General features: G+C 50.8%; 11 protein-coding genes across 11 annotated transcripts; 4 read left to right on the top strand and 7 right to left on the bottom strand.

Moving 5' to 3' along the window:
- Positions 1 to 242: 242 nt before the first annotated feature.
- On the bottom strand, positions 243 to 952 carry N7443_002442 (uncharacterized protein; the record flags this gene model as incomplete). Its single annotated transcript, XM_056882498.1, has 2 exons — positions 243 to 693; positions 747 to 952. 2 exons carry the CDS (start codon positions 950 to 952, stop codon positions 243 to 245), a joined length of 657 nt encoding a protein of 218 aa, XP_056744339.1.
- Positions 953 to 1,426: 474 nt separating this feature from the next.
- Positions 1,427 to 1,663, bottom strand: N7443_002443 (uncharacterized protein; the record flags this gene model as incomplete). The annotated part of the gene is made up of 1 exon (XM_056882499.1): positions 1,427 to 1,663. The coding sequence occupies one exon, from the start codon at positions 1,661 to 1,663 to the stop codon at positions 1,427 to 1,429; it is 237 nt and encodes a 78-aa protein (XP_056744340.1).
- Positions 1,664 to 2,759: 1,096 nt separating this feature from the next.
- Positions 2,760 to 3,531, top strand: N7443_002444 (uncharacterized protein; the record flags this gene model as incomplete). The annotated part of the gene is made up of 3 exons (XM_056882500.1): positions 2,760 to 2,769; positions 2,835 to 3,214; positions 3,274 to 3,531. The coding sequence occupies 3 exons, from the start codon at positions 2,760 to 2,762 to the stop codon at positions 3,529 to 3,531; spliced, it is 648 nt and encodes a 215-aa protein (XP_056744341.1).
- A 103-nt stretch (positions 3,532 to 3,634) lies between these two features.
- N7443_002445 (DNA polymerase subunit Cdc27) lies at positions 3,635 to 5,036 on the top strand (the record flags this gene model as incomplete). Its single annotated transcript, XM_056882501.1, has 3 exons — positions 3,635 to 3,734; positions 3,792 to 4,126; positions 4,182 to 5,036. The coding sequence occupies 3 exons, from the start codon at positions 3,635 to 3,637 to the stop codon at positions 5,034 to 5,036; spliced, it is 1,290 nt and encodes a 429-aa protein (XP_056744342.1).
- A 1,677-nt stretch (positions 5,037 to 6,713) lies between these two features.
- Positions 6,714 to 7,196, bottom strand: N7443_002446 (E3 ubiquitin-protein ligase rad18; the record flags this gene model as incomplete). The annotated part of the gene is made up of 1 exon (XM_056882502.1): positions 6,714 to 7,196. The coding sequence occupies one exon, from the start codon at positions 7,194 to 7,196 to the stop codon at positions 6,714 to 6,716; it is 483 nt and encodes a 160-aa protein (XP_056744343.1).
- A 4,059-nt stretch (positions 7,197 to 11,255) lies between these two features.
- On the bottom strand, positions 11,256 to 12,959 carry N7443_002447 (glycoside hydrolase family 125 protein; the record flags this gene model as incomplete). The annotated part of the gene is made up of 3 exons (XM_056882503.1): positions 11,256 to 11,524; positions 11,574 to 12,781; positions 12,832 to 12,959. 3 exons carry the CDS (start codon positions 12,957 to 12,959, stop codon positions 11,256 to 11,258), a joined length of 1,605 nt encoding a protein of 534 aa, XP_056744344.1.
- A 362-nt stretch (positions 12,960 to 13,321) lies between these two features.
- On the bottom strand, positions 13,322 to 15,070 carry N7443_002448 (uncharacterized protein; the record flags this gene model as incomplete). Its single annotated transcript, XM_056882504.1, has 7 exons — positions 13,322 to 13,464; positions 13,514 to 13,964; positions 14,018 to 14,299; positions 14,370 to 14,502; positions 14,592 to 14,858; positions 14,913 to 14,968; positions 15,020 to 15,070. The coding sequence occupies 7 exons, from the start codon at positions 15,068 to 15,070 to the stop codon at positions 13,322 to 13,324; spliced, it is 1,383 nt and encodes a 460-aa protein (XP_056744345.1).
- A 166-nt stretch (positions 15,071 to 15,236) lies between these two features.
- On the top strand, positions 15,237 to 16,523 carry rad18 (E3 ubiquitin-protein ligase RAD18; the record flags this gene model as incomplete). Its single annotated transcript, XM_056882505.1, has 3 exons — positions 15,237 to 15,765; positions 15,813 to 15,939; positions 16,001 to 16,523. 3 exons carry the CDS (start codon positions 15,237 to 15,239, stop codon positions 16,521 to 16,523), a joined length of 1,179 nt encoding a protein of 392 aa, XP_056744346.1.
- Positions 16,524 to 16,628: 105 nt separating this feature from the next.
- Positions 16,629 to 18,318, bottom strand: N7443_002450 (putative vacuolar sorting protein SNF7 family protein; the record flags this gene model as incomplete). Its single annotated transcript, XM_056882506.1, has 5 exons — positions 16,629 to 17,342; positions 17,367 to 17,561; positions 17,618 to 17,839; positions 17,898 to 18,186; positions 18,269 to 18,318. 5 exons carry the CDS (start codon positions 18,316 to 18,318, stop codon positions 16,629 to 16,631), a joined length of 1,470 nt encoding a protein of 489 aa, XP_056744347.1.
- Positions 18,319 to 18,743: 425 nt separating this feature from the next.
- Positions 18,744 to 21,038, bottom strand: N7443_002451 (TRAPP III-specific subunit 85 family protein; the record flags this gene model as incomplete). Its single annotated transcript, XM_056882507.1, has 1 exon — positions 18,744 to 21,038. The coding sequence occupies one exon, from the start codon at positions 21,036 to 21,038 to the stop codon at positions 18,744 to 18,746; it is 2,295 nt and encodes a 764-aa protein (XP_056744348.1).
- A 661-nt stretch (positions 21,039 to 21,699) lies between these two features.
- N7443_002452 (tRNA adenylyltransferase) lies at positions 21,700 to 23,138 on the top strand (the record flags this gene model as incomplete). The annotated part of the gene is made up of 2 exons (XM_056882508.1): positions 21,700 to 22,486; positions 22,540 to 23,138. 2 exons carry the CDS (start codon positions 21,700 to 21,702, stop codon positions 23,136 to 23,138), a joined length of 1,386 nt encoding a protein of 461 aa, XP_056744349.1.

Here is a 23,138-nt window from a genome sequence, read left to right on the forward strand (position 1 = left end):
ATGCAATAGAGGGCAGGCTTAACCTTGACTTAATATTGAAATACCCCAGGTACACGGAAAAAATTCACAAAACATTAATAAGGAATGAATTAAATTAAAAGGTCCACTAAGTACATAGATCTTTGACATAACAACATGGAACACTTGAATTCGGCCGAGAATATAGCTGGAGATTGCCTGGATAGTCATAACCTTGGAACTTATTACGACCATGAGATGTTTCACCGGTGAGATGATTGCCACTAGTGAGCATCGTTGGAGACGGTGACATCCGTGGTACGCATCACTTGCACAGTAGGGTTGGTGACGTTCGACTGGACACCGTCATGCAGACGTGTCTGTGACTCCGACCCAGTCTCCTGCAGAGCGATATGGCCCTCCTCAAGCTTGGACCAGGTAGTGTCGCCAGTAACCCAAGGCTTAGAAGGGGGGGTGTCATATTGAGAATCACAAACCGAGTCTGCATTCGAGTGCTCACTGGATCTGGAATTGAAGCCGAGAGCATTCTTTACTCTACCTGGGAGCCCAGACTCAATGATGAGCTTGGAGAGACAGGGGACGCTGAAAATGAAGAAACCACAGGTCATCTCGGCACAGGCCCAGAATAGAAGAGGGCCGATGAGATACATGGTATCAGTCTCGCTGGCAAAAGCAACTGTTTTGACAAGTCGTAGGATAGCTGCAACACAGGCACTGTGACCAGGTAAGCTTTGGATTGATGATGTTTTGGATAGAGGAGGACGTACAGAATACCAACGCCGAAGAGAACGGAGACACCGATTTTCTTTTGCCAGTTCATTCCCAAGCCCCAGATAATTCGCTGGGGCAACAAGAACATAGCAATGTCAGACACGACCTGGACACTTGCCGATGTGAGCATCACATCAGGCAGGCTGTAGCATTTGCTTGGAAGGTAGAATTTCCAGATAGCTTCGTGCGGGCGACACTGCATGTTCAGAAGAATAACACAAAGAAGCCCCCAAAGACACTGGAGGGATATGATGGCCGCGCAGCCCCACCAGAAAGAATTTCTTGATTTCTGAACGGGAACGAAAACTCGGCACCAGTCCATTAGAATGGCTGACTTGATCAATGGCAGGGTTGCGGAATAGCAGCAACCGTAAACGAGGATATACTAAATAAAAGGTCAGCTACTGGATACGATGCATTCAAGCCTGAAGGAACAGATATAACTCACGTAGAGAGGTTTAACCAGGTCTCCATTATGGAGATTCCAGGTGTGCACATAGTAGCCGGGTGTGAAAATCAACGAGTAGCCTGCATAAGCTGTGCCCCAGTAGGCGCCCTGGAAATCGTTAGGAGAAGTTCTTATTGATGTATAAGAATAGAGATTTAGGTAAACACAGGACGCACATATGCCAGAATGACCAATACTATAATAGAAAAGTTAGTTATATGCCCGAGGTTATAAGATATTGAGGGTGGAGGTCAACTTACTCTCTTCCGCACGGAACTTCTTCTCCAGGATGACACGCACGTACAGGCGGAGGAGGAGACACATAGTCGCTACGACCATGCAAAAAGTGGTCACAAACCAAGCCAGCCCATTGGCATTGGAAGGATTGTCGAAGTTCGGGGTAATACCCTCTGGCGCAGGAAGAGCCGGCGCATTGAGCATTTCAGCAAGAGCTTCGGGCGACATCTTGGTGGCTGGAATCGAACTTGGGGAACAAAACCGAGGGGAACAACGCAGTATAAGAGCCAAAACATCGCCACGGAATAAAGCTAAGCTGTCAACTCATATGTATCGTACCAATAGTAGCATTGGGATGATCGACAATAGTTTGACAGCTCGAAAAGCCCGAAGCGACGATCAGGACCCTTAATCGAATTCTGTGCGCTCATTTCACCAAGTATGCGGGGGTTAGGATTGGCTTAGCCGTTTCTGCATAACATGAGATCCTCGAGTGTAAGGTGATAGGGGCTCTCGCGGGAACTGGACAGGTATCAGGGATGCGGTACGAGTGGACACATCAACAAAACCATTGTCCATTGGCATCAATAGAAGGGACCGGGAGGGCTTCCCGCCGTGGATCCTCTCCACATTCAGTGGAAAGTCAAGCTGGTGTGGCAAGGAGGGACTCAACAGCCTCCGATAGTGTGGCTATCCCACGCTGTGGGCATGGCCGTGCGCGCGTCGAATCAACTTAACCTACGACGGCAAAAACCATGGATCATATTCTTTGGGGCGTCTGATACCCGCGCTTGATAGCGGACAGCTCCGAAGGTTAATAGTGTCAACTTTGGAAGTGGTCGAAACATCCGGCCCCATTTTTGTGATCTGTCAAGTACCACAGATCCACTAGGCTAATGCCCGGGGGTTTCCTACAGGACCACGGCTTTTGTGGCCCCTCTATAGGATCGGGCGATGGTCTCCAAATCAAGGAGGCCGCACTCAGATGAATGAACTAGAACAGTGTGCAGAAATCACGAAGAGGCCCCGGCGGTACTTTTGCACCGTTCGTCAGATCGCGTATGAGATAGGTGCTGGTCGAGGCGCTGATCTCTTTGGTTCCCCCACCTGCCGCAAAACACCACCCTGGTTCGCACACTGGACTTGAGTGGTAGAGGCCTTCGAACCCCCCTCTTCAGGAGGCAAACTAGTCTCTATAGGCCGTAGTCTAGATCTACCGCGTTTTGACCATGCTGATTCAAGAGAAGCGATCGAGCTCCCAGCTCTTTTCTTTTTAAATCTCACCCTGCTAGATCGAGTACCCTTGAACCTCCCCAAGTGAACCATGACTATCAGTAAGTTGACCGGCAGTTTGTAGAAAGAGGTTTCAGTGGAGTGGAGACTTACAAAAGAACACCAGACGGCAATGTACCATCGCGGGAGTACCCCCCGCGGGCTGACCTGCGGGTGATGATGGATGAATCGCCACTTCCAACACTTGCCCCGGGGCTGGTTGACCCTGAATTAATGGCCGGAGATGCAGCCACCAAGCAGGCGGATATTGTATTGAGTCGTCTCAATGCCGCGCTGGCTAAGGGCGATGCCGCTGCTCTCCAAAGCTGCTTCTATGCTGACCAGGCATTTTGGAAAGACCAGCTCGCACTGACTTACCATTTGCGCACGTTCAAGAGCCCAGGTGTCATTACCCAGAGTCTCTTGGAGACTGAGAAGCTCAGAAGTGTCTCGAAGGGGATTGCCGTGGATGGCGCAGCGCTATTCCTGCCAGCCACTCCGGTCCTTGTAAGTACATGCTGCAGGAACATGCAACCAAGCTCGGGCTTATAATGTATCTCATTTAGCAATTCATCGACTGTCCAATCGTGTTCCGAACCGAGACCCCTGGCGCCACCTGCCGAGGCAAGATCCTCTTTTTGCCTGTCCAGAACGAGCAAGATGGAAACGAGGCACTTGAGTGGAAGATCTGGATCCTGAGCACCAGACTGGAGGCTCTGGATATTCAGACCGAGGATGAAAGCCTGCTTCAGGCTGCTCCGAGACGATTTGATGATCTGGACTTGGAGACTGACGTCTTCATCATCGGCGGCGGAAATGCGTAAGTCGAGCAGCTAAGTTGCTTCGCAATTGACTTGCTAACGCACTGGATCATATAGCGCTGCTGCTCTCTCGGCTCGACTGAAGGCTTTGGGGGTGGATTGTGTCATGGCCGAACGCAACCCCAAGCCGGGCGACAACTGGGCGCTCCGTTACGACTGCATGCGATTCCACATCCCGACTTCTTTCTGTGACCTGCCGTTTATGTGTAAGTCAATCTAGCTTATCCAATTAAGGGCAAATCCACTAACCGTGGTTGAATCAGGTTACGATAAGGAGCTCCAGACACCTTACCTCCTGTCCCGAAGCGATTTGGCGTCGCAGGTTTCTCGATACATCGAGACCTTCAACCTCAACATTATCAACTCTGCGAATATCCAGTCGACGCACTACGACCCATCCACCGAGCGCTGGCACATCAGTTTCCAGACTCCGGCCGGTCAGCGTTCTGCTGTCTCCAAGCAGCTCGTCTTGGCGACTGGTATTGGGTCACAAAAGCCTAACATCCCACAGATCGCAGACAAGGATCTTTATCAGGGAATCAGCGTCCACTCCGCACAATATCAGAATGCGAAGGTGCTAGCCGAGAAGGGAGCCAAGGTAAGCAATCATACTGTTGAATTCAATGTATCTGAAGATGCTCACCAAGACATAGTCTGTCCTCGTAATTGGATCCGCCAACACTGCGTTCGATGTACTAGAGGACTGCCACAATGCCGGTCTCAAGTCGACCATGAATGTCCGCTCTCCCACGTACATCGTCCCTGTCGACTACGTCTGCCACAAGATGAGCCTGGGTGCATATGACTTTGGCGTCGAGGCTGCTGACAAGCTCTTTTTGTCCCTTCCCTCAAGCGTAGATGGCCAGTTGGCTCGTGGGCTGTTCGCGGTGTTTGCTTCCCAGGAGCCGAAGCGATATGCAGCCCTTGAGGCTGCCGGCTTCCCCGTTCTTGACAGTAGTCACCCCACCTCAGCCTTGATGCACAACTTGCTAGAGAAGGCTGGCGGCCACTACGTTGATGTGGGTGGTACCAAGTTGATCGAAGAAGGAAAGGTTGGGATCAAGGCGGGTGTCGAACCTGTCGCGTACACTGCGACCGGTCTCCGGTTCTCGGATGGAAGCACCGTTGATGCGGATGCCATTGTGTGGTGCACTGGCTTCTCTGATGGGAACTTGAGCAGCACTGCGGCTGAGATTCTCGGCGGTGGCTCTGAGCTGAGTGGAACTGCAAATGGCACCACCCACGGTGCCTCAAACGGCGACGGCAAGCACCTTTTCGGTCCCCATGAGCTTGCAGAGCGCGTTGACTCGACTTGGGGTGTTGATTCCGAGGGTGAGGTACGCGGTATGTGGAAGCGTCACTCGCGTCTTGACAACTTCTGGGTGATGGGTGGTTATACTCAACAGCACCGCTGGCACTCACGTACCCTGGCACTGCAGATCAAGGCTGCACTCGCGGGAATCCTACCTCCTGCCTATCGCGATACTCCCTCGCCCAAGGTCAAATAGTTTGCCCATATATGTCTGTAAATGTCATGAATTCATACTTGTTTTCAACAATGTCCGTTCCTAGCAATTTTAAATCGGAACAAACTCGGTCAAGACATCTACATAGATTCCACACCCATAGTCATGTGCGCCACTCGCATGGGTGTTTTGAACTTATCCTTCCGGTCAAGTCCAAATGACCTTGAACACTCAGGGCATTTGAATTCTGCTAGAGATATATGTGTAGACTTCCTATGTCGCCATAGACATGGCTGACGCGAGAAACCCCCATGGTATGTACAGCCCTGCCAACCACACTTGAATGGACTGGGGAGGTTGGATTCATTCAAACTGTTGATCACATATTTAAACAAACTACGATAAAGACACTTCCTCAATATGAAAATTACTGAGAAATTGTTATTGGCTGCCCGCGATCACCAGCGTGATTTTCGTCAATCATGGAGCCAATTTCTGCGGGAAAAGCCAAGGCCGAGGAATCTGTCCCCAGAATGACGAATGGTATTCCTTGAGTCATTGAAGGGCCTATGCTTGTCGCGCCGTACAGTCGAGCGGGAGGGGGACTGAAACGGGTCATTGAGGTCGTTGATCCATCTAGTCTGGTTCAGGTCCGTACATGTGAAGGAAGAAACCATCGTCGCAGTTGATCCCGATGCCGTCAGAGGAGTTGAAACAGATACATTGCCACTTGCATGGAGGTCTCTGGCCCAATTACCAAGACTAGGTACTGGCAAATTGGCGAACATATTTTCTTCGATGGTAAGAGGGCATCCCAATGAGCCGCCTATCCTGTCACTGCTGCTGGCATGCACCCCCATGGCGCTAACAGCACTGTTAAGAAAAGGAGTTTCCTTCCTAGAACTGGGACTGCAAGGTTGACAATTGGGAATTGCCGTGAGATTGAGCAAAGGAAAACAGACTGCGATTCGGGCGTGATGGATGCGGGATGTAATTGCAGCTAATTGTTAAGAGCCTGATTATAACCTCGTCAGACGACCGCCTCTTTCGACAGGACGGTAAAATGAAATTTAGCTTTCCACAACTACTCTTGCTACGATATGGGACTTCTTTTGTTGGGTGTGAAACCTACAAAAATAATCGGGATACTATTAGGAAGGGGCTTTTCTGGTATGTATGTGCGCTTGATCAAAAGCTCTTGGGTAAGGATTCCATGGGGTAAACACGACAGCATTTCTGGGACGTCGGAGTCAAGAATGAGCTGAAAATGGCCAAGGCCCTGAAGCGAGAGAAAATATGGAGAGAGGAGAAATTAGTTAGTGAGCACTTATAGATCTGACTGGGCGAATGTCATTCTGGCCAAGACGATATAAACCATTATTAGATGAAAGCATACTAGGGCCAAAGAAAGACTGAAAATTCAAGTGCATCAAGAACGGCAGGAAGAGCAAAATTCTCCATTTCCGTGGCTCGTGTGAGCTAATCGCATGTGGTTCTGGAATCGATCCTTGCGACCAAATGTTTTGTTGCACTGGGAATCCGGACACTTGAACTCGTCTGGGGACACATGTGTTGACTTAATGTGTCGCCACAGGCATGTTTCTCGTGAGAAAGTGCCAGGGTATGTGCAGCCTTCCCAATGGCACTTGAAGCGGCCATAGTGCCTCAATCTGGAATGAAACTCAGGACAAATCAGACAAGCACAGTATCAAGGTGGATTCAGAGATGAGAAACATACTCTGCACTGGCGGATGTCCTGTGATCGGAAGACCGCTCATGGGTACGGATGTGGTGCTGACAAGACGTAGTGTCCGTAGTATGAGGCTGAATTAAAGTCCGAGCGGACGTGGGAGTGCCGAACTCAGGACTGCTCATGAGGTTCATCCAGTGAAAATCACCGGTGCCACTGTTGTTGCTTGGGGAGCACTGACTGGAGCTGGGACTGCCAGCCCACGAGATACTCCTATGATCCTGCTGGGTGGAGGGGGGTGTCATCAAGATGCCCGGTCCAAGCTGTGGAGAAAGTTGTATGGTGGAAGAGTACGTCGAATGAAGAGATGGGCTACTTTGTCCTGCAAACGAAGAGGGAGGTGGATAATGGGTGGATATCCAAGGACAAAGTGAACGGTCTGTGCCCCATCCTGTTTGACTGGATGCCAAGTCTGCTTCATCGGTGTTGATGTTTTGTGAAGAAGAGGCCATGATGGATTATTAAGAGTAAGCTCGCAATAAAGGCTACAAGCAAGATCTAAAACACAAAACAGGAACCTCTCAAGAAGCAAATCTCGAGCCTTTAAATATGACTCCTGTTCAAATGGTAGATTTACCTTGCAGCATTGAGTTCCCGATCCGGGGAAGCCTGAGTCAAGAAGAATGTGGTCTGTGCTGGGAGCCTCAGCGCTACCCAGTCGCCGCGACGTCATGGCCCCCTGGATTAATGCATTCTTGTTCCTTTAGTAGAGATGGTACTTTGGAAACGATCACGATTATTCCAAATGTCCAGGCAACAGCTCATGCACATGCATGCGTGATGATAGCCTTTTGCCAACGGGGGGAATCCGGGGCCAGGGGGCAAAGTCATCGGCGATCCTTTATCTATTCAAGCCACGCGGTTTGCGCCCAAAAATACTCAATCAGCCGTTAAAGCATTCTCATGGCTTCCCGTTTACGCACTTTGGTCTTGGCTCAGGCTGACTACCACGTGTTTGGGTGTCAATTGTAACCATCGAATACTCCCCCCTTCGAACAACGCATTTAACCTGAATGAATGCGTTTCAATTGTCAACATCAAGGATACAGTGCTCCTGAAATCAAAAGTGAAACCGACATGTTCTAGACCTAGCCCAAGGAGCTAAGACCCTGCAGGCATACCAAGCACCTGGTATAGGGGGCTGCAAGATGGCACAGCCGATAGTAGCCAACCACTCAGATGCGAGGCAGGAGGGGATCGCTGCCCGAAAATGGACAATCACGAGAGACCGGCCAATTCAGGTTGTTCGGACAACAGATCTCCATCAGATCAGAGTTCATGGCACAGAAGCTTGGACAGCGGCGCGGGTCCCGAACGGCAAAGAGGGTAGCGCCCGCACCCCTAATTTAGACCTGTCCAATAATAGCGCGAGAATGGGATCCACCCTGTTGCTGGTCACACTCGCTTCCGTCTCCTTGAGGCATGTATCACCTTGCGGATCCTATTTATTCCTGATGCCTCACTTTCGTAGTTGGCCATTGATTTAATCGTTCACTATGGAGAGAAGTGGCTCGGAGAGTTTGTGTGAAACCCGTTAGTGGGATTTCACACTACTCCCTCTGGATGCGAGAAGATGGTCTGATCAGGTACGTATTCGCAGTCACTCTGGTACCCATGCGCAGTTTTCTTGGCGTGCTTAACATCTTAATCTATGGCTGTCATCGGCCCGCCCGAGCAGTACGTGATAAATCATACCATGAAGGGCATAGAGCATCACACATTCAGATAGATAATAGAACACTCGCAAGGCTACTACAAAGAGTGCCGTAGAGAAAGGAAGCTACCGTAGAAGCCTGATCTAGCAAATCAAAGTGAATGCAATTGATCTTACTGAATATCCCACTTGCAGCCAAGACGTCCCATGGGATGTCGACCTTCCTACGGTAAAATATTGGCGAGCCTATAACTAGCTTTCCATCTTTGAACTTCTCTCAAGAACTGTTATCATCCACCCATATGCTCCCCGCTCTATACTGGAGAATTGCTGGTCATCTCGCTCGCTCCCATTGGAAATATTCATCTACCCTCGGCTGGCATAGTCCCAAACCCCTGTTATGCCCTGTAACTTCACACATTCGGGCGAGCTAAGCTTTAAGAGACAAACTCATCGTGACTAACATAGATGAAGAATAGCGTGATAATGTACCAACAATTGATCGAAAAGATAACCTACAGTTGTCGCCACTCACTTTACCATACCGACGTTGTCCCACTTGATGGCTGCCAAGGATGTGCAAACACCAGAAAAACCAAATACATGAGCAGCAGGACTAGAGACACACCATGTGCATTGAACACAGTGCCCACGGGAAGAAAACTGGATAGCGCGAGAAGAAGACTTGACTTGATCGGCTCATGGTGCTCGCAGAGAGTTGCAGATCTTCTTTTCAAGAATTGGTCTAAGGAATTCAAGTTTTTGCCAGTTGGACACGAAGACATGATTTGTTGGATCTTCATCCATTTAAATTTTCAAAATAGTATTTTTCGAGAAGATCGATGTCTTGCTAGGCTCCTAGGAAACAAGGTTAGCTAGACTGAAGTAAACATCAAGCTCGTTTCATGATCGCACAATCCATCCACATCCTCATTTCCTCATTTCCTCATTTCCTCAGATCAGCAGCCAGTCAGCAGACCAAGCCTTTTCATCAACTCCGGGCCTAGTTCTGCTTCCAGACCCCTCGAGCTCTTCATAAGACGCACCAAGCTTTCAAACCATACCGCATCTGGCCTCTAAGCGACAATAAGTCTCCAAGTAAGTAATTAATTGCTATGAAGCCGTCTTGGTCGTTACTCTGTTAACAATGCCCAGAGAAACCATGTGCCAGCTAATCATCCAACCGACTGAGTTTCTATGCCACCACCTTTTCGATACTCCGGGACAACTCATGGAGCTCGATGGCTGCAACCTCTGTGGTATCGCTAAAGTTACAACAACCATGAGCAAAAACCGTCTAGGATACCCGTGCAACTGGTGCATCAACAACAAGTCCTGGGAGAGAAAAGATGGAAGATGGGTCCGAGCCGTGCCTTCAACTCTGAGGAAGGCTTCCCATCCCTAGGCTTCTTTCGAAAAGCTTGCCTCGGTAGATCTATGATTACAAATGACTCGGAAAATTCATTCTAGGATTGAAAAGGGGTTCATGGGTTGAATGGAGATGGAACTTCCTTCATTTCATGTGACATATCTATCTTTACGCCGCATTGTATCTACCTTTGGCGATTTTACTTTTTTCATCAAGATCCCAAGGTTCAAATGAATGTTGACATCACTTACAGTGTTGTCATGTACTCAGGAAGCAACAGAGATATCACTTGGACCCCAACTAGCCTGGTAAATCATGCACTGGTTATTAGGCGATCAAGTCCGCGGTCTTCACTGCAACTCTTTCTTCCATTTCTAATCGCCTTCGAAAATACACTAGCATTTCCTCTGACAAAGCTTTCCAAACTGTCGCCCCATCACCAAACAGAATATGTCCCTACCTGCTGCAGTGTTTTCACTACTCGGAAACCGGTATCTTCCTTGAGTACATGAGAGGTGAGAACTCGACTGATAAACCACAACCTCACGGAAGCTATTATTGACAATGAAAATAGATGAGACGCTCTTGCTCAGACTACAGAAATTCATACCCGGGACTGGAAGGCCAATGTGGTCACCAAAGTACAAAAGCTGGTACCTCGGCCTCTGCGCACCAAATGGATAAGCGATCTCGCGAATGCTGTCGCTTTCCTCGAGAATCTCTTCCTCTCCCATGACGAATTTCGTCCTGAGAATATCCTGTTTGATAGGAATCGACTCAAGCTAACTGAAATTGACCGTACCGCGGAAATCGGAACCCCACGGCGAACTTTCCTGTTCCTGTATAAATGGTACCTTGATGGAAGTGAGAGAGACGAGCAATATATTACAACCGGTGTTCTAGCTGTTTGCTGTCGGTTCCATCTACTACTTCATCAACTACGGGTTCGAGGTTTACGGATATCGATGCTTTACTCTTGAAGATCCCAGCAAGCATTCCATTGAGGCAATGAAGTTGCTAGAGAACGTGACCTGAAAAGGACCCAAGGATCGATGGAATCATTGATAAGTGCTGGCGCAAGCAGATTGGGAACGCCGCAGAGCTGGCCGCGCAGACGAAGGGGCTTTTTACTCAAACCAATTGCAAGGCGGCAATCAAGAAGCTCACTAAGGGTAACGGGCTTGATGATGTGAATCAAGAAGAGCTCTTCGTTTGCTTGGGTCGGGTGAACCCGAGGAGATTGGCTTCGCCCACATGGTTGAAGCTTAGTACAACCAGGCTGTGCAGGTGATTCTCCCAGACATGTAGACAGGGCAGGGTGTGGTTGAATCGTGCCTTGAGGGCTCTATGGCAAGTGGCAGAGGACCGCCGACTGCTCGGAAACATCACTACTATTCTACAACTCCAGATTCTCATTTTACAAAAGTAAATGTAATCCACAGCGGTCATAATACTATTCAAGAAGTAATAGCCAGTCAACGTCTCATTTTAAAAACTATACGGCTTCGCATCCTTGCCAAAGATCAGATTTGGACGCTCTTCGGCAACCTTGAGGATGGTCTCGGCAAATACGGAGTTAGCCCAGGAGAACCAAGGGCGAGTATATGACTTGATGTTAGTGACGTTAATAGACTCATGCACGAGTCCGAGTAGGCTCGAGTCGCGGACTAAGTTGATGCACTCCATGATCTCGGTATCATTATCGGAGGTCTGGGCTTGGACAAGGAGCGACATGGGCCAGGCGTTCTCGAGGCCGACTGTTTTTGTTAGTATGTTTCATGTGTCAACATGATGCAGGTCACTTACTATGAGGACCACCGATACCATGGAAAGCAGGACCCTCGAGGAAGTAAGGATTACCGGACTTGTCGGTAATCATCTTGCGGGTGTTTTGGTAGATCTGGTCGCTTGCGTCGAGGAAGCCGAGATAGGGCAGAGACAGGAGAGAGGGGATATTGGCATCATCCATGAAAATACGCGAGCCATAACCGTCAACCTCGAAGGCATAAACATCGCCGTACTTGGCGTGGTTGAAGATGCCATTCTCGCGGACAGCCGCGGCGAGCTTTGTGCCACGCTGCTCTAGCTCGTCGGCCAAGTCGTCGTGACTACCGGCCTTCTTGAGAACCTTGGCAATCTTCTGAAGCTCAACGGACATCATGGCATTGGGCGGAATAAAATATCCCAGGATGGTAGCGTCATCGCTAGGGCGGAAAGCGCTGCGGATGAGACCAGTGCCACTGTTGAGCGGGTTGCCTACACCCTGCAGGTTCAAAGTTTCGGTACCAATGGTAGTCTCACGCTGGAAAGTATACTGGTTGGTGACAAATTGGTTCTTAGAGTCGAAAGTGGGCTGCGACTGGGCGTCAATGGTATCCAGGAGCGTTTGGAGGGCCTTGAACCAGCGGTCGGTCAGGAACTCGGTAGAGCCAGTGTTTTCATGGAACGTGGCACCCAGCTTCAGGAAATGGGCGAGGGAGTCAAGCTCATACTTGCACTCGTAAACAAAGGACTTCTCATAAGCTGGGTGAACGGTATCAACCTGGGTGTTGTTCTCAGGCTTGACACCGCTGACAGATGGTGGTTGGAAGGCATTGCAGTAAGGCGATTGGATGACATATTCAGACTGAGTCGCAATGGCTCCGAGAATGAGATTATAAAGACTCTTGTCATCGGACGCCAGCTTCTGGTAGTTGGTGAGCTGATTTGTCGAGTCTCGCAACCACTCGGCGTTGATATCGCCAGTCACAATGAATGTCTGCAAGCCTGTCCACACAGAGGTATCGCGCTTGCTCTGCCTCTTGGACGAGGAACTAGTGCCATTCTGGTGCCAGCGGATTGTAGTGTCCAGGGTGTTTGGGAAGGCATTGCGGAATAACTGCGCAAGGTCCTTATCAACAAGACGGGATGTCACATCGTCAATGACCTTCTCAACTGAGGGGGACGAGAATGTTCGGCATGCCGGTGCAGGACGCTGGAAGGGAAGGTCCAAGGGACCACCGCTATAAGGACCACTAGGGGTTGTGAGCGGAGTCATTTGCGTTATAGTGCGGGGGCCACTTACTGCTGGGTCTGGGAGTACGATGTGTAGTCAGGGCAGGCACGGCGTAAGACGGCAGCATTGTCGCGTCCAGGCATAGCACCAACCTGGAGGGCTAGCAGGGAGCCCACAAGCAGTGTAGAGAGAGGCATGGCTGACGAGTTGGTTGAGGCAAGTAAGAGGGAAAAGTCGGGGTAAATAAGAGGAGAGGCATAGCTAATGTCGATCCCCCAGTCCACGGCCCAGGGGCGCACATTCCTCAATTCCAGATGGAACACAGGATGCACAATTCCACGACTCCACGATGCTGGAACTATCACGATTCGTGATCGGGGAAATAGCGGGCGCGAGGTGACATCGGTCAAGGCCTGTGTTGCACGGTGTTGCACTCGACTCCGCAATTGCGGATAAAGATCGGCGTTGTTTACTTTGCCGGGAGTCAGGTAACTACACGTAAATTTAAGATCGGGCTAATTCAATGCGAAGTGATATTAATTTATCCCCAGGGTCGACTTTACTGTTTCTTGCCGAAGAATGACATAATATTCCCCTGTCCAGGTTTGGCTCCCTTGCCCTTAGCCACGTTAACTGCTGGCTTCTTCTTGGGAACCGGCTCATCTTCGGAGAAAGATTCCCAGGTCGCTTCTTCCCGAGTCACTGTGCGCAATTAGCATAGTTCAATGTACCAAAGCCACGTAGTACTTACCCAAGTAACCCTCTTCGTCCTTGACCGTCTTCTTCTTCATGACTTGACGCTTGCCTCGTCGGCGGCCACCTTGTACAGTCACCTCTTCCTTCAGCTCCACTGGCTTGGAAGGCGGTGGTTGCTCGACGGGAGTCGGCTCGCGCACCGGCTCTTCATCAGCATCGGGCATTTCCTCATCTGCGACACCGTGAGTGGAGGGACTTGGGCCTTCATTTAAAGATTCAGGGGCCCTACCGTCTGCGTCGTCATATTCCATCATGGCCTTGAGCTTCTCTTCTCGCTCTTTTTTGCTTTCGCGGTTGCCTGCTACCGCCGATTTGTCGTCGCTAGTAGGGAAGAGCTCTTCGGCCTCTTCATCTGAGGCATCATCCAGTACAACTGCCGATCGTGAGTCATCAAGTTGGGATTCGAATTGAGATAACTTACCATCTTCTGCACCGCTTGGTGTCGCCTGTATTACAGTCAATTGTTGATCTCAACGTACAATAATCATTAATGACTTACCGACTCGGCAGGAGTCGCTGCCTTCGGCTTGGGCTTAGCTTTGGCAAATGAGCTGAACAAGTTGCTCTTCTCGCGCTTAGGTGCTGGTTTCGCAGCGGTCTTGGAGGACGTTTGAGAGTTGCTGGCCGATGTTGGCTGAGATGTCGTTTCCTCAGCCTTAGCTTGAGGCTTTGTTGTGGGAGCGGATTTCTCAAAAGGTCGTTTGGCAGGGACTGTGGATTCGGTTTTGGTCTTGGGTGCTAAAGCAGCAGCGGGTGGCGGTGGACGAGCTCCCGTCCTCCGCTATAACGTTGTGAGAATCTGATGATTTGAAAGGAAAAAGAAAAAAAAGGAAAGAAACAATAGAAATTACCTTGACATTGCGGTTTTGGATCATCCCCCAGTCCTTTCCGCACTCCAACGGGTCGTCTTGCGCATGAGCTGTGGCGACTTCTCGACACACATCAGTCAACACGTTGAGATCTTGGAGAACTGTCGGCTGAACACTGTAGACGTGGATCATAGAAATTGACTCAAATGTAGTTTTTGCATCTATAAAAGTGGCATCACGTAATCAGCGAAATGACCTGAGCACAAATGCGACAGCCATTGCCTACCCTCCAGATCTTCCTCCCGGGCTAGTATGATCGAGGCAATGCGTAGGGAGCCGGATGCGGCATCCTCATTTGGCTGTGAGCTGGGCAAGTAGGGGCTGCTCTGCATAACCTCATCTTCGTCGTCCTTCGCATGGCCATTCGTTGCTGGCCGCTCTGGAGCCTTTTGGATTCCGGAGATGACGTAGGTAGCGTGGACACTCTGGGGCTTCTTCGCGTTTTCTTTGTTGTGAAATTCGAACAGGATCCTGTAGTCAATTTACTCAGTCAATTCTCAGCCCAGGACCATCGCAACGACCTACCGTTTGGCGCGGTTGGCGTGGATCTTCAAAGCGCGGCTCAATGACCGGTAGGTGACCTAGAATCAATCAGTTGCTGTGGGAGAGAACAGCCTCAGCATAACACATACTGTACGTTGCTCATTGAGCACCTGCTCTGCGAGATACATCTTGGAGTCCATGATGTTTGAGGCAGCAAGTTGATCGACGCGTGCCAAACCACTTAACGCGTATCAGTCAGCGGGTCTTGGCACTGCGTCTCCACTTGGCTTCTGCTTCACGCGACTGAGCCTCTGTCACTTTGCATTCAGCCTGTGCCTGCGCCCGCGGGACTCTTCGGCTCTCCTTATGGCACAGTCCTTCGACATCCCCGACTCCACGGACTGGTTAGACACACCGCTTTCACTACTCGCGCCACTGGAGAACTCTCTACGATGCCAGATCTGCAAGGACTTTTTTGCCAATCCCGTTCTTACTTCCTGTTCGCATACATTTTGCTCACTATGCATCCGTCGCTGCCTCAGCAATGAGGGAAGATGTCCTACATGCCGTCTTCAGGACCAAGAACTGAAGCTCAGGAGGAACTGGATCGTACAGGAATTGGTGGAGCAGTTCCAGAACGCGCGTGAGCCCATGCTCTCTCTTGCGAAGAAGGAGGCGGCACGACTTGCAAATGGAGGAGACGATACTCAGCAGCCTTTGGCCAAGAAACGGAAGGTCGGCCAGATAGAGCAAGACAATGAGCCCGAAGCAGCAGAGTCAGGTTCGCAACGCATGCGCACGAGATCCCGTGGCGTTAGAGTGGAAATGTCGGCCCAAGTCGAGGAACCGCAGATTATTGAGGATAGTCAGGATGACGATGAAGACTTTGTCCCAGGTAAGTCCCATTCTTCGTCTCCGCCGGTACGTCTAACTTCATCGCAGAGGATGGACTTTACCCTTGTCCTCTCGAATGCGGCCTGAGGATGAAGGAGGCGGCGATGTTCTCCCATGTTGGTGTCTGCACCGGCCAAAAAGCCCCAAGCCCCGCTAAACCGCAGGTAACCTTTCGGTATGTGGACACAACTGGATAGAAGTTTAAATGTCTCAAGTCTCATTGAACGCTATTACAGACCTATACAACCCCAACAACCAGCTACCCAGAGTTTCGTCGACCCACCTGAAAGACTCCCCGCTATAAATTATTCCCTATTGAAAGATGGACAGTTAAAGAAAAAGTTTCGAGAGCTTGGCATCCCGGAATGGGGGAACAGGTCGCTATTGCAGAGACGTCATACCGAGTGGATGAACCTTTGGAACGCTAATTGCGACTCTCGGAATCCCAAATCAAAGAAGGAACTTCTCAAAGAGCTCACCATCTGGGAGAAGACACAGGGAGGGGCGCAAATACCATTTGCATCCAATGCGGATGAGATCGCACGCAAGGATTTCGACAGAGAGAGATGGTCTTCTAGCCACGATGATGATTTCAAGCGTCTGATCGCGAATGCGCGGAAGAAGAGTGATGCTCAAATAAGGTCCACTATCCCTGGAGCTTCACAAGGTCTCAAGGAGAATGCATCAGCGCCGGCAAGACCCTTGGAAACTCCGCTGGAGAAAAGTGATCCTGTGGTGATCGACTCAGATGGTCATTGAGCCTTGACGCTAGCACCCTGACTGCTTGATATAACATCGATTGCCTCGCACTTTGACGGCAAAATTAGAGGATGAGCTCGCAAAGAACAGCTTTGGTGATGAGTTCTATTTCTCCGGGATCGGCTCCTCAACCGACATGTTGGAGAGCCTGTCTGCCAACTCCATGTCGAGATCTTTTCCCGCCTGGGCCTGACGAGCTGCATCCCCCGAGGCTTGCTTGATACTGTCGAGCTCCGCAAGCTTCTTCCTCGTTTCCTCTGCTTCCACATCCTCCTTCGTCTTCTGGTCGATCTTCTCTAGAGCCTCGAGCTCGTCATCAATTTCACCCTCATCAATGACCGGCGCGGCTTCGTTCATGATGCCGCCAATCTCATCGACCTTGGACATTTCCTCGCGCAGTCCTTCGACCACGTCTTCGACTCTCTCGGCACCGCCAATCTGCGTATGTAGCCCGCGAAGAACGCTGGTGCTCGCTTCCATGACTTGTACGATCTCCACCTGACCGGCAGCCTGTTCAATTCTCGAATAGACCTCCTCGAGCTGTGTCAGAGTGTTCAGTCGCTGCTGAAGGTTATGCTCGACCATCTTCTTAGACTTGATTGCAGCCAGCGCCGAGACACGGTTTTTGTTGGCCAGTGCGGCCTTCGCAGATGCATTCAATCCCTCAATCTTCGCTTCCAGATCCGAAACCTGCTTCGAGATTGTCGATACAAGAGTCTTGATAGAGGCAATGGTTGCGTCCTGCTGCGTGATGTGCGGAGGCTCATGCGCAGATTTGAATTTAATCGTCTGGCCATCTCTGGTCAGTATCAACATAGGCTGTGCATTTAGATATCACTTTACCTTGCCATCATAAGCAATGGCGCCGCAGTCGCGGGATAGATAAACCAGAAGAACATCAAAATCCGAATCAGATAATTCTGTTGAATCGTGTAGTATCGTCGCGAATCCCTCGACAAAGCTCTCTTTCGAGTAGATCAGATCGAGCTTGGATGAAGTGCCACCAGTAGCCTTCTTAATAGCCAAAGAGGCAGCCTCCTATCGACGAAACAAATAAGTCAAAAGTTTCCTGTGATGAACGGATTGCCACAAACCTGCAAATTCTCGACTAGCACCAATTCCTGAACTTGGATCTTCGGCGCCGAGTCATCAGACCCCACCACCATCCCCTTCAACTGCCGCGCGCCCCAACTCATAACACTCCACGGACTTAACGCGCCAGGATCAATAAGTCTCCATTGACTTTTGCGCAGACACCCAGGGTCGGTCTTATAGACTGGTAACGGGACCATGGTTCGCTTGCCCATCGCTTCCTCCTACAACCCACATTAGCCATTATCTAGAGCCACGACAAACGGCTCACATAGCACATACAAAGACAGCACCAAGTGCCACCGGTCTGCCCCACTCTAGAACCTCTAAATCTCGTAGTAATGACTCATCTGTACGTAGAATAAGGTGATCGGTCTTCTTTCGACCTGGACCCGCGTTCTTTTGCGACGCCGAGGACCCAGAGCGTACGCGCACGCCGCGCGACGAGGTATACCCGCGCTTGGCGGCGTGATTCAAGGCCTGCTCCCAGGCAGCAACGTTGACTGCGTATCCATCTGGGTTTGTCTTCTTCTGGAGGGCGAAATCGGAGTAGAGGGAGGGGAGGCGGTTTCTGTCGAGGTTTGGATGAGTTAGCTTAGCTCGATTCGCTGTGGCCGACGAGTTGCCCGCTTAGAGTATCGAGGACCACGGACCTTCGGAAGGCATCCTCATTGTTGAGGATGTAGGTGAGGAGTTCGCTCATGGCTGGCTTGGTATAAGAAGAGAGAGGCAGGTCGCCGGAGTCAACACCACATAGGGAGCTTTATCGATAAGAACAGGTGACCGATAACAACGGTTGCTCGGTGAACTCGAACCCGAACTACTCAGACTTCATGGTTCAATTTAACTGCAAATTGCTGGAGATTAGTCTGAGATGTCCCCAGAAGTTTCTAGAATTATCAAATTACAGGCAGTCGTCCAGACGGACAACAAATGGCAAATAATGGACTTAAGATCCTGGAGACTCCTTCGAGATTACCAGAGAAAAAAACCCTAAATCAACACCCATTACGGGAAAAGAATCTTGAAGAGAACTAGATATCAAAAACTAGATATCTACTTGGTCAACTGTAAAGCAGGAATTGAAGCTCTATTCTTATATGCTATGATGAGGTATTAATGTCATGCCTAAGCTCGTTCAAAGTCATCGTTCGGCGAGTTCCCAGACTCCCTCGCTGTCGCGGTCATTTTGAGATTCCCTGCATCCAGTTGCCCAGGAAGTCCGATAAGCGAGCGCCGGTGGTTACGCTTATCGATTTTCTCGAGCTTCTCGCTGGTCTCCTCGGTGTCAAGTGGATGATGCGTAGCTGACTCGTCGCGTGCATCGAATCCTCTTGCCTCGAGATACTCGACCTTCACTGCATGCCTCAAGTTGTCGACGAAGGCTTGCATCTCGGGCATCGGGAAGACTCCGTCGGTTTCAAGTACTTCGGCATATAGACGCTCGGCTTCCTCTACGCAGGCTGATGCCAGGTTGGGTTTCCCGAGCTTGAGCCATTGATCAGCAGCAAAGATACTCCACATGCCGGCTTTGCGGCGACGGGCTCCCCATTTGGCTCCACCGGCGGGAGTTTTGGATGCATAGCAAGCTGCTACGCGCTCCATGAAGAGGACCTGGCCGACGGAGCCGACCAAGCCAAAGTCCATGACCCGCATGGCCCACCTGGCGGCACTTTCAGTGGCAGATCCACCGCGAGACTTGAGAAGCTCGACGGCCAGGGCGAGACATCGTAGAGCGTGGGTTGAGTCCGAGCATCGTGTGAGATAGGAGTAACAGGCAGTCTCAAACATTTGGTCAACACTCTCGAGCTTGATCTTGGCTGACATCGCCATGGGATTTAGGAGTGTGCTCACTGCACACATCTCGTGAGCTGCGGCGTGGTACTTCCAGGCCTTGTCATTGCCAAAGTCAGATCGAATTATTTCATAGGTCGAGGCGGACAGCTTCCAATCGCGGAGCATAACCGCAAAATCGGCCATCTTTCGCAAGATGGCCTCTGGAGAGTCTGGGCCGTAGAAATTCTGGTTCGGGTCGTAATTTCCACTTCCCCCGCCTGATGATCCTCCAATTCCAGAACGCGAGCTAGAACCAAAGCCGGCCCATCTTCGCGACATAGACATGAAGCGGCCACTGATACCTCGCCTTCGGGATGCTACTTGATCGTTCCATACGGCCACTCGGTTCTCCATGAAAGGAATCACAGACTGTACAATGAGTTCACGAATGAAGGTTTTGATCGCGGTGACATCAGAATCAAACAGGTAGGGAGTACTATCTGTACCGAGATCTACTAATGTCTCTGTCTGGGCGTTAGAACTCGTTTGTAGTAACTCTGGGTGGGTGAACATACCTGCTTCACCCGCCCCAGATAGCCGTTCGTGAGGGGACAACCATTCGCATTGTGGTACTTGGACACTGTCATCATCTGTCACGACGCATTGGCTGCTTCGAAGTCTTAAGAGATGACAATGTAAGCCGAAATGTCGTTTCATCTGATCGTATAGCTTGGTAGACTCGGTAATATCGTCACGCTCTTCGTCGTGTATCAAGACGTAGTAACGGAGATACTCCTGGTTGACCCACTCGGGCAAGCGTTTGTCCCCTGTATTACTCTCGGCGTAGAGCTGTCTGAGTGTTTCTAATGGTGCAGGATTGCGCGAGCTTATCGTGATCACACTGGCCACGGGGTGGCCGAATGTCTCATGTGGTCCAACAGAAGTGGACGCCAGAAGCTGTCGCAGGAACAGCTTGCACAAAGGAGTCGTAGCAGGGAAACCCAACACATCTTTCGTTGGCACAGCCCCGGCCGGCCCTTCTGCAGAGTTCAACTGCTTCTCCAGCACCTCCTCGGTCTGCGCCAAAGGCGAGTCGCGTCCGGAGTCTCGATTGGCGGGACTTCTCCCAAACCCTTTGAGATCCACGAAGCGCACTCCAAAATCCTCCCAGGCACGACTTGATCCCACACTATCTCGAATGATGACTTTGCCCTGCACGGTCTCCCCAAACGGCCGGACCAACTCGCGAAACCCCCCTTTGAACCCCTTATTCCTGACCAATTCATCGGTGTCATCAGAAGCGTGAACGGCGACAGTAGGCGAGAAAGCGCGAATTATTAATGACCTGATATCCTCCGAGCCATCGAACCGTCCATCGAAAGGCGATCCGAGCGACGACCGAGCTAATTGCGGGGTGGATGATCTGACTGAGCGCTGCGGTGACGCCGATCGAATTGGAAGCTCTGCCGTTGTGGCCGACAGAGGGGCCGTCGGAGACGACACTGACCGAGCCTCCGTCAACTCGGTGTCTATGGAGTGTGTGACCTCTTGCCCATCCGTGTATCGAGACTTGGATGAGGCTAGCGCTGCGCCGGGGGAGAAGGACGGCGGAGGTTTCACCGGAGTCCCATCTCCGGGCGATGTCATGGACACCGACTGTTTGCTGCGAACCTAGTAGTGATAAGAATTGTCAGGCCCCATCGACTGGGTGCAAGATAAGAGGGGCTCGAAGGCTGAGTTGCACAGGGCTGGGCGCGGTTCGGAGGTTGTTGGGTAAAGAAAGCCAAGTCGTTCGATTCGGGCCGATAAGCTGGGAGCTGGGAGCTCAGGTGGCACGACGCACTAGGTGAGATTGTCGCAGGGAGCTATGATGGGGGTATTTATGCAGAATGGAAGCAACCTGGCAACGTAGACGGTAGTGTAGACAATAGATCGTAGATCATACTTGACCTCGGGCGCATTTCAGGACGCGATGATGCAACCACGTGAGGCTTATCGATTACTCGCTTTTCTGCTTTTCGTACTTGACTCACACCTTCCTGTATGAGTCTGCGAATTTCTTTCGGGGCTGCTTTCAATGCCCAGATTGCGCATACTTAAGTCTGCACTTGAGGCCTGTCGCCCATACTCCACCTTTCCTGCCGGAGCGAGAACCCTTCAACCACGATCCGACCCTCCTCTCCATACACTTCAAGCTACCTGGTGCCTTTCCATGCGTGGCCCTGAGTCTGAATCAGACTTCCTAGAACGAGCGACCAAAAGGCGACGCATTTCTACCTCCCCGGCTCGGGGTAGGTCAAAAAAAGCAATGGATCAAACTCACCCCGCCATCCACCTTACTCTGATTGAGAGAACACTCCGAACACTCCTCCTCGACGTTGCGCAGTACATACATGAGAAGGATCAAAAGAACAATGACTTCGATCGGTCCAAGACCGTCTTGCGATTCACCGGTGGCTGGGTTCGTGACAAGCTCCTCGGGGTTGACAGCCATGACATCGATGTGGGGATCAGCAACATGACGGGATACCAGTTTGGCAAGTTGTTGAAGGAGTACCTCGATAAATCAAAGAACCTCGATAAGTACAAACAAGCTCTTCCCGATGGACAACGCGACGCGATTGTAAGCTTGCACAAAATCGAGGCGAACCCGGAAAAGTCCAAGCATTTGGAGACAGTGACCACAAAAATTTTCGGCATGGATATCGATCTGGTCAACTTGCGCAAAGAAACGTACACAGAAGATAGCCGAAACCCGCAGATGGAATTTGGAACAGCAGTGGAGGATGCGCTGCGACGAGATGCTACAATCAATGCATTGTTCTACAACTTGAACGAGTCCCGACTGGAGGATCTCACGGAGCGCGGTCTGGAGGATATAAAGAAGCGAATTATTCGCACACCAATGGACCCATACCAGACCTTCAAGGACGATCCCCTTCGGGTGCTTCGCTTGATTCGGTTCGCAAGCAGGCTTGGATACCAAATCGAGGCAGGAACGGAGACTGCAATGCAAAATGAGGATATCGGCATCGCATTGAAGCTCAAGATCAGCAAAGAGCGTGTCTGGGCCGAGTTGGACAAGATGCTGCGTGGTGAGTATTATACGAGAGTGCAAGTAATCAGTTCCTAACAAGCTTCCTCCCAGGCCCCGATCCCTGCAGCGCTTTGCAATTTATCGATCGCCTTGGCCTTTACCCTACCATTTTCGCCAATCATCAAGACGAAGTCCTTGCCGACACCTCGACCTGGTCTATTGGCTACAACGCGCTGGCGCGCTTCTTGCATTCGACCGAGGGCGGGGAAGAGGTCCAACTCGTGACAGACCGTCTCCGCCAGATTCTCTTACGCGACGTGACTAGCACGTATTATGCTTGGATTATCGCGACCTTTGCTCCCTGGTGCTCGGTACCGAAGCGAGAAGGACTCGACCGTAAAAATAGATCCTTCCCTGAACGTGCAGTCGAGGTTGCCAGAGAAAGCCTCCGCTCCGATAACAAAACCCTTACCCTTCTTCGCGATGGAGCCGCACACTACAAAGACATCATCAAGTGGAAGTCCGACCTGCTCGCAAACAAGATCAAGGGTACGCCCGCAGAAATCCGACAGAAGGTCGGACTGCAGATTCGGACTTGGAGCAAGGATTGGAAGCTGTGTGTAGTTCTGGCCATGCTTCAAGAAGTCATGCAAGGCCGCGACTTTGCTGCAGGTAAGACAACCGTGTTCACTCACATTGATTATTACTGA

Source organism: Penicillium atrosanguineum, assembly GCF_028827265.1.
Source record: "Penicillium atrosanguineum strain IBT 20685 chromosome Unknown utg000002l_segment0_segment0, whole genome shotgun sequence".
In the NCBI taxonomy this organism is placed as follows: domain Eukaryota; kingdom Fungi; phylum Ascomycota; class Eurotiomycetes; order Eurotiales; family Aspergillaceae; genus Penicillium; species Penicillium atrosanguineum.